The 15998-nt window shown below is 40.9% G+C and overlaps 2 protein-coding genes across 2 annotated transcripts in view; both read right to left on the reverse strand.

Annotated features, from left to right (window-relative positions):
• Positions 1 to 1612, reverse strand: part of LOC110461967 (basement membrane-specific heparan sulfate proteoglycan core protein-like) — an 80601-nt gene extending 78989 nt beyond the window's left edge. The window contains exon 1 of the mRNA XM_021515718.1: positions 1495 to 1612. The gene's annotated coding sequence lies outside the window, so the exon portion shown is untranslated. The remainder of the gene's footprint in view (positions 1 to 1494) is intronic.
• A 7022-nt stretch (positions 1613 to 8634) lies between these two features.
• On the reverse strand, positions 8635 to 12092 carry LOC110461963 (leucine-rich repeat-containing G-protein coupled receptor 4-like). Its single transcript, XM_021515712.1, has 2 exons — positions 12006 to 12092; positions 8635 to 10354 (listed from the first exon to the last, which is right to left on the reverse strand). Exons 1-2 carry the CDS (start codon positions 12039 to 12041, stop codon positions 9044 to 9046), a joined length of 1347 nt encoding a protein of 448 aa, XP_021371387.1. The 5' UTR covers positions 12042 to 12092; the 3' UTR covers positions 8635 to 9043.
• Between the last annotated feature and the right edge of the window lie 3906 nt (positions 12093 to 15998).

Here is a 15998-nt window from a genome sequence, read left to right on the forward strand (position 1 = left end):
TGTTGATAAGCTAGTCTGTCACTAAATCAGACATATACTTTGTTAAACAAACACTGTTGATAAGCTTGACTGTCACTTAGCTAGACATATACTTTGTTAAACAAACAGTGTTGATAAGCTTGTCTGCGACTTAGCTAGACATATCCTTTGTTAAACAAACACTGTTGCTAAGCTTGTCTGTCAATTAACTAGACATATACTTTGTTAAACAACCACTGTTGCTAAGCTTGTGTGTCACTTAGCTAGACATATACTTTGTTAAACAAACAGTGTTGATAAGCTTGTCTGTGACTTAGCTAGACATATACTTTGTTAAACAAACACTGTTGCTAAGCTTGTCTGTCAATGATCTAGACCTATACTTTGTTAAACAAACACTGTTGATAAGCTTGTCTGTCACTTAGCTAGACCTAACTTTGTTAAACAAACACTGTTGATAAGCTAGTCTGTCACTAAATCAGACATATACTTTGTTAAACAAACACTGTTGATAATTTTGTCTGTCAATTAGCTAGACACACACTTTGTTAAACAAACACTGTTGATAAAATTGTCTGTCACTTAGCTAGACAAATACTTTGTTAAACAACCACTGTTGATAAGCTTGTCTGTCAATTAGCTAGACATATACTTTGTTAAACAAACACTGTTGATAAGCTAGTCTGTCACTAAATCAGACATATACTTTGTTAAACAAACACTGTTGATAATTTTGTCTGTCACTTAGCTAGACATATATTTTGTTAAACAAACACTGTTGCTAAGCTTGTCTATCAATTAGCTAGACACATAATTTGTTAAACAAACACTGTTGATAAGCTTGTCTGTCACTTAGCCATATCACTCCTTGTTAAACAAACCGTTTAGAAAATATTGTCCGTCTCAAGGTAGAAATATTCATGGGTAAATATTCTGTGAAGACATTCATTTATGTCACTTAGCTAGAAAAAATACTCTTGTCGGTCAGTTAGTCAGAAATGTTTCTGGGTAAAAAAAACTATTTAAATAATCGTGTTAGTCACTTAGCTAGAAGCATTCCGTGGTAAACAATCCTTAAAGATAATCATGTATGTCACTTAGCTAGAACCATTCCTGGGTAAACAAGCGCCATAGACAATCATGTCTATCTCTTAATTAGCTGTACAACTCTCAAAGTCTGAGCCCGTCATCTAATGCGTATGGAAGATTCAACTTCCAAATGAATCGAAGCATTCTAAAATAGACCGGTAACCCACTGTAACTATATTGGCTAATTTAAAATCTACATATCTTCAAGCACCAGAACATAAAGGAATCATAAAAGGCTTAATGTTGACGTGATGGATTAATTCCATAGTATGATGATAATAACAATAGATAGTGTGTACACTGTAACAAATAAAACAATAGAAGAGTGGTGGTTATCAATGGGATGATCGACGTCAAAAACAAGAAATTGATAGCCTCCTTACAAACATGTATGACTTTAAAAGAGAGTTTACATATGTTACTTACCGGCACAAACCTGCTACATAAAGACGAGTGGCCTCTGAACACCACTGTGTAGATACCCTGTTACTGACAACGTTCTCACTGCACTTATAAAATCATAATGAGGTGGGTGGAATGTTAGCTTTCTTATAACACGTCGACCTAGACTTTGGCGTGTCAATTGTTCAACACACTTGTGTACTACTTGTACAGCTTAAATAATGTCAAAATTCACATCAATACAGCATCTCAGTTTAAGGAAAATTATTTCATGAACCACTACTGGCGTTGTATTCTTCATTATATTTTTTAAGAAATGTAACGGTATCTAACATTTACATAGTGACATGTCCAATCCTATAAAACTAACAATGCTTACGTAACGCACAATACTATGGAGACGAGACTACACATAGGGCACGATTGAGGAAGTATTATTGCTCACCTGTTATTCAATGCTGTTGGGACTTTTAAACTTCAAAGTGGGACAAAGACCATTTTTTGTCAACAATCTTCATATCAAGCAAGCTAACGCTTTATGCCTTTGTATCGTTTTTCTATATTTTTTATTGTTTGAACCTTCAGAATTCCGCAATGTCATTTATCTTGACTGCCGTCAAGTCTTTTCATTTCAGTAATAATTACCATAACTTAAGTATGCATATATACAATACCTACACCCAATTTTGTTTTGTCGGTTTGGTTAGAGTGTCAACTCAATTCGTTGTGCAGTTTGTGTGCCTTATACCCATCTGCCCTTGTTAATACAATTAATTATTATTGGAAATTATTTTTGTGCTTTTACGGCCGGTTATTTTACTCCACGAGTGCCGGTGGTGTGCCACGCGGTCCGCCATTATTGTGGGTTAATTTCCGACCTCTGTTTATTTTAGTGACGGTTGTTTATTTCGGCAAACGTTTTTTTATTTTAACCGTTTTCGGATTTATATTACGGGTGAAATTCTTTCTACGTTGTGTACTTTGTACTATCGTATTTTATTATTTTTTCCCGTGTTTATCTGCTTGTAATTTTTTGTTTACTTTCGCTTTGGAGTGAATGTCTCGATCGGGACAGCGACGAGGTAGAGCGCATGGGTGTTCCCATTTCTTCGTGGAACGGGACCCTCATGATGCTTGTCCCCAGTATTGTCCTTGCAGTGAGGTTTCGCCTGTTGAACTTTGTTCACAGACAAAATCTCTGGACAAGGACTTCATTGTTCCACAACTACCCTCAACTTACCGTAAGAGAGATTCGTCTGTTTCTTCCGGTAAGCGAGGGAAGCAGAGAGGTAGGGTCGTGCCACCAGCTCTCTGGGGTCTGGTGGTACTGTCTCTGTTCCTGTCTCGGGGGGTCTCGCTTCGGCGGGTCCCTCTCGTGAGCAGGGGATGGCCCTTCCGGTCCAGGAAATCCCTGGAGTAGGGGAGGGGCAGCCCGACCCTGGCTTGGCACAGCACAGGGTCGAATTGGCCGGGGACGCCCGTAAGCTTTCGTGCTCGCCTTCGGGTAGCAACTACCGGCCGCCGGTCACTGACTCTGTCAGTAATCCTGGCATTCCAGGCGGTGCTGTCGTTGGGGACAGTCTTGGTGCCGGGCCTGTTCTTTCGGGTTCAGGTCCTGGTGTGACTACAAACTTTCTGGGATTGTCTGTCTCTACCGGGATAAGTGACGCGCAGCTCACTAATCCCGGTAGCAATGCTGGTCATGCTTACCCTCCCGGTAAGTTACCCGGACCCGGTCCTATTAGGTCCGGTCCAGAGGTTCATTCTTCCGGGAACCTTGAAGGTTTCCCCCCAGGGCTTAGCCCGTACATGTCCGGGTTTCCACCTGGAGGGAGTCGCGGTCCACCTTCGCCCTTTGGGCAAGTTGGCCAGCCCCAGTCTCAGGCAGGCAAGTTTGGCCAGTTCGTCTGATGACGGTCCTCAAGAGGGCTTGTCCCCTGAGGAGGACGTCCAGGATGGGGATGACCCTGAGGCAGCTGAGATTGAGGCCCAGCATGTGTTGTCCGGTATGCGGGGCCTTAGGGCCGACGTTTCACTGATTCTTTAGGAGGAGGTTTTCCCACCACCTTTGGCGTCATCTGTCCCCAAGTCCACCACCCTTTTGTGTTCCCTGGTGGCTCCTTGGGTGTCCGTTCTGTCGGACCGCTCTCTGCCAGAAGGCACTATTGTGTCTTCAGCTCTGGCCAACGCCCAGTCTCGGGATTTAGAGAAAATTTCTTCTTCAACCCGTAGTCCTGGGTATGCTGGGTTGCAGCTCAGTGTTGGCGATTTGTCGGAGGTGCACGCCACTGACTATGCCAAACATGATGGCCTGCTTGCCCCTCAACCAGCTAAGCTGGAATCGAGGGAACTTGCAGCCTGGCCCGGTAAATCGGTGGACCAGGTGGTGTTCGGTCCAAAAGAACACCACAAGATGGAGAGACTGCTGTGTCTCTCCATCCAGATTCTGTCTTATATAGACTACCTGACGGTTTGTCTATATGGGGTATCCGACTTGCCCGAGGGTCGGATTACCGAGACAGAGCTGGCCGACATCCAGGACAGAGTGACCTCTGCCCTGAACGGGGCATTGCGAGCGCTTGTAGCTTTACAGGTGTCATCGCTCGTCAATATTTTGTGTGCTAGGCGGTTTTCAGGTTTAAAAACCGCCCAGACGATGAGCCTTACCGTTCCAGATTGTTGACTACCCCCTTCTCAGGGTCCACTCTTTTTGAAGGGGCCCTTCCTTCTGTTCAGAAGTATTTGAAGGAGGACTCGGTCGCTTCTGCACTTCTGGTGAAGATGATTCAGACTGAGAAGTCCAGTACCTCGCAGGGGTCAGCGCCTCTTAAGAAGAAGGCTAAACCTTCGGCTTCGCAGTCTTCTGCGCAGCCCATGTATAAACACTCCCTTCAAGGGCAACAAATGGAAGAGTAAGAAGGGTAAGAACCCTCCTGGGGGTAAGAAGAAGGGTTCCTGACTCTCTTCTTTCCTCCTTGGTCGTGTCAGACGACGAGTTTGGCCGGGGGAGACTGCAGTCCTCTCGGCTCAAGCTTGGGTCCTTCTTTTTTTTACCAAGCGAACCTCCTTCGCCAGCCTCGGTCCAGGACGATGCACTCTCGTCCGGAGATCCTCCACCTTCACGCGTGGAAGCTATCTCAGAAAGCCTCGCTCAGGTGGGCTTTTCTAGGGACGTGTCAGATCGCACTCGATCAATTAGGTCTTTCTCATCTGTCGTCTACCAGTCACGATGGAAGATTTACTGTGATTGGTGTGTCGGCAGGAAGGTTGATCCGATCAAGGCTACTGTCCAGGTGATTGCGGACTTCCTTCTTTGGCTGTTTAGGGACCTCAATCTTGCCCCTGGCACTATCGCTGTTTATCGCACGGCCATTGCTATTGTTATCTCTAATCATGGTAGGCCGCAGGTAGGCTCGTCCCCCTCTCTTTCTGTCTTGATTAAAGGGTTTGTGTTGGACAGGCCTAGGGTCCGGCAGTTGGCTCCGCAGTGGAATTTGCCACTGGTGCTCGAACCGCTGATGCGGGCACCTTATAAGCCTTTATCGTCTGCCTCCTTGAAGTTTGTTACCTACAAAGTGGTATTCCTCATTGCCCTGGCCTCAGGTCGAAGGAGGAGTGAGATTCATGCCTTGTTTTCTCACACCTCTTGCCTCCGCTGGTCCAGGAATTACTCTGCCGTTACCCTTCTCACTGATCCTGCCTTTATGGCTAAGAATCAGGTTCCTGGCTTCTCGCCCGATCCTATTAAGATTCCGTCTTTGACTGCCTTCGTTGGGTATAAGGAACGGGATAGGTTGGTCTGTCCCTGTCGGGCGCTTAGGTTTTACCTCGATCTCGTCTGTTTTTGCCCATTAAGCAGGGTCAGCAGGATATCTCCTCTCAGTCAGTGTCTAGATGGATCTGTCAGGTCATCAAGTACGGTTACGATCAATCGGATGATCACGTTCGGGCGTTGTATAAGGTGAGAGCTCATGAGATCAGGGCCCTTGCTGCGTCATGGGCCCACCTCAAGGGCCCCCCTATCAGAAGATGTCTGCGGCTTTCTGGAGCGGACAGACCATTTTCACGGATTTTTATCTCCGGTCCTTGGCTTCTCATTCTGATGGATTGTATTACCTTGGACCGATGGTGGTTGCACAGTCTGTAGCTGTTCCTCCACAGTAATTCAGGGATTTTAAATAGTAGGCTATCAGGCACAACGGTGGTACACCTGCTTGTTTCACGGGGAGGTTTTCCATTTTTTAATTACTTTCGGGGCTTTATAAGGGGGGTTCCTTGAACCTTTTCCCTACCTTGAGCAAGTCTCGAGTTTGTTCCGTCAGCCTGGTCTGCCTGGATTCGAAGCCTCCACTGCGGTAAGACGAATTCGCATACTAAAGTTATGGTAATTGTTACTGAAAAGAGGTTTTTGAAGTAAAACCAATTTTCATGATGTAATACTTACCATAACTTTATGGAGTCCCACCCCGTATTCCTCCCCTTACCTCCTCATCCCGGCTGCCTTTAGGCTCCATAAAAGTGGTTTGAGGAAGGGAGATCACTCCGTGGCTCTGTCGTCGAGATATGGGTTACGTCACGGTAGGGGAGTAGGAATATTTGAATCTTTTGTTTTTGGGCTACAAAGATGAGTGTAGGTATTGTGTATGCATACTAAAGTTATGGTAAGTATTACATCATGAAAATAGGTTTTACTTCAAAAACCTCAAATTTCATATTTCCTAGAACGTTCGTCTAAAGTGTTTGGTGCTTTCCTGGACTACAAAAAAACTTTTAATAGTGTCTGGATTGACGGCTTATTGTACAAACTGTTCCAAAAAGGATTTAACGGACAATTTTGGCGTAAAGTTAAAGACTCTTTTTGTGATGTTTCAGCTGCAGTACTAAATGATGGTAAAGCAGTATAAAGTAACACGTGATGCAAGGGTAGGTCAAGGCCGAACACTCTCAGCGTGGGTATTTTTGATATTTGTAGGCAACATAGCTTCCGAATTGGACGAAACGGGTATAGGTCTACAAATCTATTAGCTGATGACACAACACCTATAAATGCGTCTGTCTCATTTCTCCAAGAGCAGTTAGATTTGGTGTGGTCATACGGCACAAAATGAAAATCTGAACTATAACCCTGCAGAAAAGTGCAGAGGCAGGGTTAAAAGATAGTTTGCAAATTAGATGCGGATAGCATTCAGCAGTTAAGTCAAACAACGTATGCTGGAATCAGGGTCGCAGCTGGGATGTAATACTGTGTAGGCACTTGAACATATGGATGTTAGATATGTGGATTTTTTTTAGATTTGATACAACAATTTTATAAATAATGTAAAATAGAATCAATTGATAAGTATATCGGTGCGTTTTATAATTAGATATGCAACTATATATATATACCAAATACTTAAAATGGTGGTAATGATTTTAACATACACGAATTGGAACCCAAAAGAGATAAATTTAATTTAACTTCTTATTGATGGGAGAATCGTTCTTAAAAACGAGAATACCCGAAGTGTCAACAAAATCACAGTGAGAACTCAGAATCGATAAAACAAAACAAAAAAATGAACAAAGGCATGGAAATCTTTGAAAATTACAAGGAGAAAAAGATCATGTGTTCCGGAAGTACAAGCGTCTTCAGCTTCATCGACAATGAAATCTATGTCAAATTGAAGATGTGTTTCGTACTCAAAATGAATATTAGGGTAGAGCCAAACTCATTAGCATAATTAAAAATGATCGATCTTCATATCACACAAAGAAATAGAATATTTCTCCATTAGAACATGATAGTGAATTGTAAACAATGTGTTGTAAGTTTGCCCTTCGGCAGTCGACAACTCTGATATCATGATAAAGTCATGAATATGTGCTATTTGAATCAAAATGATGAATACCGACCGAATACCATCTATTACGCAGATTGTTGACCATGGTTTGCACATCGGGGTCAGGAAATGGAGACTTGGTGGGTTTTTTTCAAGCGGCTAATATTGTTTTGCCTTTAGGGTTCAGCCTATAAAAAGATATCATACATGTATGCGTGCCAAATCAGAGAGGATTGGGGCATGGGCATACAAAAACGACGCATTACTTTGAGGAGGCTCGGAAAACGGGACAGTTTCACTGCGACGGGGATCTCAGAAGGTTAGATATTTCGCATCGACCGCACTATTAACATGTTCATCGTTGTGTTATTACCATTGATTACTTTCAAATTGAAAGTTGTATTACACTTACGTGTTTAAGAAGATCAATATGACTGCCAAAAAAACCCACATGATGTTCCGCACTTCGTACTAAACCTATATAAAACATCCTGGATTTAGTGTTAACTTTAATTTTTATGAAAATATATTTTCACTTTTCATTTGCACTGACTCAAAACAAGTATCTGACAAAATTATGTGTGGGAACGTGCCTACTCGAGCCTAAGGCAGCTACGCTACTGCCGAATTACTTTCGTGTTGAAACTAATATGATCACCAGGAATTCTAATTCCTCTGAAAATGGCCATAAAACCTTTAATTCGCTCATTAGTATTAGTCTTCATCGATTCAGTATTAACCTTGCCACCGCAATGAAGCTGTGTTACGGCACGATTACTCATCCCGACACGATTTCTCACCCGGGTGAGAAATCCTGTTAGGAGTAGGCATATTGCCCGTTGCCATGAGCACGAACACTGAAATTGATTATTGGGGATTGTGGTATATTAAGGCTTGGTTACTAATGCACAAACTTCAAACTTTTTCAAACTTCAATTTTTAGCTCACCCGGTCCGAAGGACCAATATGAGCTTATGCCATACCGCAGCGTCCGTCCGTCCGTCCGTCCGCTTTTCCTTTAAAATGCCACTTGTCCTGAACGACCCAGTATGTTTTGACTTAATTTGGCCTGGAGCATCCTTGGGCCAAGGGACTCAATTTTGTATAAACGGTGGGTGTGCCTCCCCCTGGAGGAGAGGGGTGGGCCCCATAGGGGAAATAGAGGTGAAACCTATGAAAGATTTGAATCCTACCACAACGATTTAGGGATTTCGTCCCAATTTGGTCTGGAGCATCCTTGGGCAAGGGGGACTCAATCCTGTTAAAATGGTGGGTTTGGACTGTTTTTATTACAAAACTGTCCAATTTTGGTCGCATCTACACAAATGCAGATAGTTTAAAGGTCTAAGCCAGGGAAACATGGGGCTCCCAAAAGGGGTACATGTAAGTAATTGTCCGAATTTTCGGTGAAGGAGTTTGGTAGCCGGTTCGTTGTCTTTCAACCGAGCAACCGGTTAACCGGCTAACCAATGACAACCCTACATAATACATCTGCATACCAAATCTATAACATCGATCAATATCTAAATGTCGACCAATCAGGACCTGACCTAACACGGACATTTTGTCAAGTAAAACAAATCAACGCAGATCGCAGTAGTGCATAGAGCCTGCAAATAGGCTCTGTGGCACTTCAGGGGTTAATGCATGTTTGTTTTTTTGACAAGTTCATTTGATATATATATACATTTATTCAAACTATATTGGAGACAGAGTTGCTTGTATTTACTTTTAATATACATAAAATACATTCATGTTGCACACTTGGGTACATATTCCCGTATATAAGTCATTAAATCCATGCCTGTATTCTGACAGGTTCCGGAGCCCGTAACAAAGTGTTCCAGGGCTCCCCACAGCCTCATCCATCCAAGTTCTTTACAAGTACACTCGATACTATCACCTAACATGTTAAGAACGTAGAGCGAATCTACCTCGCCTATCGCCCTCGGTACACCGGCAAGGTTAGTGTTGTCGAGACTGATTGAGTACAACATTGTATTTTGCTTAAATGCAGTCACTGCAATACCTTCCAAAGATGCGTTACTAAGGTCAAGGTTTCTCAGCAGAAATAATGTGGACAGATCAGAATCTTCTATGTTCGATACATTTGTGTTTTTCATTAATAAGTTTTCCACCAGTGGTATTTGACGTAGAGCTGTTGGAATGTGATCAAAGTCCGTGCGGTCTAGTGTGATATTTCTCAGCTTAGACTCGGGTGGTATGGTGTCAAGTTCCCACGATTTTATTGGGGAATCGGTGACGTAGATGCTCAGTAAATGAGTACATTTTGAAATATTTGGCATAGTTGATAAGCTGCTGTTTTCTATCACCAAAGAAGTTAGTGAGGTGAGGTTATGGATATCAAATGACGTCAGAAGATGGTTGTCGATAACGGCCAAATGCTCCAAGTTAGTTAGTACTTGTACGCTGTCAGGCATATCGTTACATTCATTGTTCTGCAACACAAGTGATTTCATTGTACCTGCCATGTTAAAGAATGCGTCGAACGGCAAAGAGTAGCAAGTTAGACCTACGACTGTAAGGTGAGTTATTGCATTCAATTGGTCGATGTATTTCGGCCATGGAGAGTTCTCAGAACCTATGGTAAGGTAGCGAAGAGTAGACGCAAATGACATACTAGTTCCCAGGATTATGAAGGGGTTGTCTTGCATTGTAAGAATCTCCAGGTTCGTCAGATCATCTATAGCGTTTGGCAGATACCAGAACTGGTTAGACTCCATATGAACGGAAGTGACGACATCATTTGAACCGACTAAGCAATCCATGGACAAGGTACTAATCTTGTTGTGTGACATGTTGAGCGACACGACTGTTATGTTTTCGAATGCTCGCTTTGGAATGGTGGTGAGCTGGTTGTAGCTAATGTCTACCGTCCAACGCTGCTGACCGCCATTAGAGATTCCAGGAACATGGCTTAAACCTTTCCCACTGCAGTCTATCATACTTCCGGGGATACGACATGTACAAGGAGGAGGGGCTGGACAGGGCTGACCTGGGTCCACAGCAATCGGCGTAATTAGTCCAACTAACGTCGTTATCTGTAGTGTAAAGCATACATACATGTTTTAAACGTGGCGCTAACTTCGTTTAAGTTTTGCTTCGTAAGTCATGAATATATATCAATAACATTGCAAACAAAGTTTGACAAAATAAAAGTTTTGTTCGCGGCTTGAAAACTATATACCATATAGTGTTCATTTCGACACAAACGTCAATTGCATAACGAATCCGTGATTTTTTAAATTATATTTTGTTGTTTAACGATAGCCAGTCGGAGTCAGCTTTATTATTGATATACCAATAAAAGACCATGACATGTTATTAAACCATCGCCTACATATCCAATGCAGACCCATGTAATGTTGAAGCCTAACGCCAGTTTACGCAAAACGGGACACTTGTGGAAAAGCAGCTCAAACAATTGGCATGATATGCTAAGAAGTATTTTATTTATGCCAACTTCACTATGTGCTACTGGTATGTCAGTTAGTCTGTATATTAGCTTTATTGGCTGCTGATTACGGTTAAACGGACAGTTTAAGGTTGGCGACATAACTCGCTTCATTTAAATTTCATAGGATGCTCTTTAATTTGGTATCAATTTCAGACACTTGTTTGTCCAAAGCTTATGCTGATTTGGAGGAGAAATTCAATCAAACCCTATTTTGTCTCTGCAAAAGTTGAAGTGTGTGTAACGTTCTTTTAATGGTGATCATTTATCCCCCAATATTGGTCAAAAAACCAAAGTGTTCCCGGATTTAGGGTACAGCTACACAGGTACACGTACCTGTTTAAGAGCTTCCATGACCCTGGTAGTATTTTGCGTTATATCAGCTTATAATAAAAGATAAATACATGTGGATAATATGTTTTAATGAAAAATGAACTAACATTTCTTGAATTGACATTATGATTTAAAATACATCAATAATTACCCAAAATCAGTCCCGTTTTAGATGCACTGATGGTAAATGTCATAGGGTGTGGCCTAAGGGGATTAACCAAAACAAGTATCCGAATGTAGCCTTGACCAAAAAAGAAGGTCGAACATCAAACTGTCACAGAAGGTGATTTCTAAACATTTTCGTCAAGTTGGTAAGTACAGGGTGAAGAAACGTTCACTTAGCACAACCAGCAAAGTGATAATATGTGACGTGTCGATGACTAGTTGGGTATGTCATAATGTCTCATGTTTGGTGCCAAAAACCAAATATTCTAAAGCGTAACGTATTAAGTCTTCTTGATAACGTGTTAAACAACAGATAAAACCAGCGGTCTAGGATATTTCATGAAAACAATTTAAATTGTCTATCATTTACCATGCACTAATTTCCCTAAATGTATTTTTCGTCTGCGCAATCTTGCAAATATTTACTGACTTTAGACATTTTGATATGCATAAAGCTATAATGTTTTGCATGTGACCCATTCCCCAATGTATTCAATGTATACCCTATATCACAGATATGTATTGCTATATCAGATATGTATTGCTATATCACAGATATGTATTGCTCTCTGAATGATTTACGGACGGGCATACAACAGAAGACGTTATAGAATTCGGCCAAAGACAGCGAGTAGACGAATTGTTCCATTAGATTAATACATTTCCGACCAGAACTGCAATACATAATCCAGGTATTGTTTGTTTACGTTACAACACATTAAAACCAGATATATACTTACGATGAATACTACCTGGGTGGTCTTGTAGACGGCCATGTTGCTTCGTGTTGTCTCTCATTCCTGTCGTACCAAGACAGTCTGTGCCATGTGAGGAATGCCCCGCTTGTCATATTGATGACATAACCTAAATTTTGCATGGTAACATGATATTGTGGGATCTTTCTGCGATTAAAAACATGTCTTCTTATCTGACTCAAGATTACATTAGTTACTCATTTGTAGCAAGTCAGTTATGGAGGTTTGCTGTTGTACGTGCTATATTTCCTCATACAGGAGAGGGGGACCTCAATACAAACGATATGTAGGTTGACAATAGCAGGGAATGTAAGATAAAAAGGTATAAAACATCCGTCTTCACCCAGAACAATTAAATTCTATATAATTTCAGACCATCGGTCCCTGTAAACACATCTGAGTTTTTTCAAAAATATGTGCCGTAACAATGTCATTTGTAAATGCTGTATAGTAAAAATAGATAAATATAAATTTTGATATGTTATGGACCTACAACATTCAGTCTTTCATCGCATCCTGCACATACCAATGCCTAGTCAACAATGGTTTCTCAGAGAAACTTGTAATGATATACATGTAGCTATAGTATTAATTATATAATCAATCGATTCAAGTAAGTTATTGTTGTATGGCTATATGTGCACATATATACCACTAATTCATTCCAACAGTTAAAACACGTCGATACAAAACATATGATCATATATAAACTCTGTACAGTATATTTGTAACAATTATGAAACACGTGATGTAAACTGATGTTTATCACTGGTGTTGCCCAGGATATTAGATCGCAGGGGGTCTTTAAATGGGAGGAAATCGGAGTACCAGGAGAAAATCCACGGGTTCGGGCAGGTGACTACATACCCCGGCCACCTTGAACACCGAGTTAGTCATCTACCAACAGAACCATAGATTACCTCACCACTGATACCCCCGATGAGACACCTTACCATAAAACTCGCGAGCAGGGACTTACCCACAGAACCACGTATATACTCCTCACCTTGGAACGAGCAGGGACTTAACCACAGAACCCCCGTATATACTCCTTACCATTAAACGAGCTGGGACTGAACCACAGAACTCCCGTATATACTCCTTACCACGGAACGAGCAGGGACTTACCCACAGAACCCCCGTATATCCTCCTTCCCTGGAACGAGCAGGGACTTAACCACAGAAACCCCGTATATACTCCTTCCCTTGGAAAGAGCAGGGACTTAACCACAGAACCCCCGTATATACTCCTTACCACAGAACGAGCAGGGACCTACCCACAGAACCCCCGTATATATTCCTTACCATTAAACGAGCTGGGACTGAACCACAGAACCCCCGTATATACTCCTTACCTTGGAACGAGTAGGAACTTAACCACAGAACCCCCGTATATACTCCTCACCATGGAACGAGCATGGACTTAACCACAGAATCCCCGTATATACTCCTTACCATGGAACGAGCAGGGACTTTCAAGTTCAAGATATTTTATTAAGTATTTCAAGGCCAACTAGCCCATAGTACAATTTGCACAGTACATAATAACCATATTCACACAATTTTTACATCAAAAACAATTTCTGCAGAGTACCTTATAACGTACAATTTACTAATATATAGCACTGACTTCCGATTTAATAATACTAAATTTGAGATGTCACAGATATAATATAATTTGATCTTGATTCAAAAGCTAAATATACAAATTTAGCAACATTTCTTAATTTATCTTCATTTCCAGTTATTAACATATATTTTGCTTCAACATAGTTTTCCAATGCACCCTACCCACAGAACCCCCGTATATATTCCTTACCATTAAACGAGCTGGGACTGAACCACAGAACTCCCGTATATACTCCTTACCATGGAACGAGCAGGGACTTACCCACAGAACCCCCGTATATACTCCTTACCATGAAACGAGCTGGGACTGAACCACAGAACCCCCGTATCTACTCCTTACCATGGAACGAGCAGGGACTTAATCACAGAACCCCCGTATATACTCCTAACCATGGAACGAGGAGTGACTTAACCACAGAACCCCCGTATATACTCCTTACCATTAAACGAGCTGGGACTGAACCACAGAACCCCCGTATATACTCCTTACCATTAAACGAGCTGGGACTGAACCACAGAACTCCCGTATATACTCCTTACCATGGAACGAGCAGGGACTTACACACAGAACCCCCGTATATACTCCTTACCATGAAACGAGCTGGGACTGAACCACAGAACCCCCGTATCTACTCCTTACCATGGAACGAGCAGGGACTTACCCACAGATCCCCCGTATATACTCCTTACCATGGAACGAGCAGGGACTTTCAAGTTCTAGATATTTTATTAAGTATTTCAAGGCCAACTAGCCCATAGTACAATTTGCACAGTACATAATAACCATATTCACACAATTTTTACATCAAAAACAATTTCTGCAGAGTACCTTATAACGTACAATTTACTAATATATAGCACTGACTTCCGATTTAATAATACTAAATTTGTGCTGTCACAGATATAATATAATTTGATCTTGATTCAAAAGCTAAATATACAAATTTAGCAACATTTCTTAATTTATCTTCATTTCCAGTTATTAACATATATTTTGCTTCAACATAGTTTTCCAATGCACCCTACCCACAGAACCCCCGTATATATTCCTTACCATTAAACGAGCTGGGACTGAACCACAGAACTCCCGTATATACTCCTTACCATGGAACGAGCAGGGACTTAACTACAGAACCCCCGTATATACTCCTTACCATGGAACGAGCAGGGACTTTCAAGTTCTAGATATTTTATTAAGTATTTCAAGGCCAACTAGCCCATAGTACAATTTGCACAGTACATAATAACCATATTCACACAATTTTTACATCAAAAACAATTTCTGCAGAGTACCTTATAACGTACAATTTACTAATATATAGCACTGACTTCCGATTTAATAATACTAAATTTGTGATGTAACAGATATAATATAATTTGATCTTGATTCAAAAGCTAAATATACAAATTTAGCAACATTTCTTAATTTATCTTCATTTCCAGTTATTAACATATATTTTGCTTCAACATAGTTTTCCAATGCACCCATTTGTCTTATATGTTCATATAATGGACAGTGTAATAAAAAATGATATTCATCTTCAATGAGTCTTGTATTGTTTGTATATAAACAATAATTACATAATCTTTCTTCCCTTGGAATTTTTAGTTCACGACCTTTTTCAATAAATAATTCATGACTGGATACACGCAGTCTGGTTAGAGCAATTTTATGAGACTTATTTGTAATACAATATAAGTATCGTTCGGGTTCAATTAACGTTTTGACATCCGAGTAAAAATTCAGTTTATTAGAGTTATTTATTCCAAAATCCCATTCTTGCATACAAGTGTCTTTTACTCTTTGGGTAAACAGTCTCATAAAACTATTTATATCGCCAACTTCATGATATATCCATACATAATGAAATCGATATTTGTACAACAGATCTCTAATATTTGTAGCCCAAGTTACTCTTCCAGCATTGTGTAAATTTACTAACATATCATAGCACCTTCGTGGATATCTAGTGGAGCCCATACTTAAAATATTAAACCAATACTTTATACACTTTTTATAATAAACAACACACATGGGATGTCTCCCTAATTCACCCAGAACAGCCAAGTTTGAAGTTGATTGCTTTACTCTCAATAGTCTTTTAACAAACTTTGTTTGTACAATTTCTATGCCGGGACTGTAACAATAGCCCCATATTTCAGCACCATATGTTATTACAGGAGTTACCATATGATCAAAAAGATACAATGCCTGCGAACATCCTAAATCATAAGTATTTATGAATCTAAATAAAGTAAACAAAGCTTTCTCTGCTGAAATAACAAGTGCTTCCTTAGTTTTATTCCACTTAAGAAAACAAGTAAAGTACATACCAAGGTATTTGTACA

Source organism: Mizuhopecten yessoensis, unplaced genomic scaffold (genome assembly GCF_002113885.1).
Source record: "Mizuhopecten yessoensis strain PY_sf001 unplaced genomic scaffold, ASM211388v2 scaffold10711, whole genome shotgun sequence".
Taxonomy (NCBI): Eukaryota; Metazoa; Mollusca; class Bivalvia; order Pectinida; family Pectinidae; genus Mizuhopecten; species Mizuhopecten yessoensis.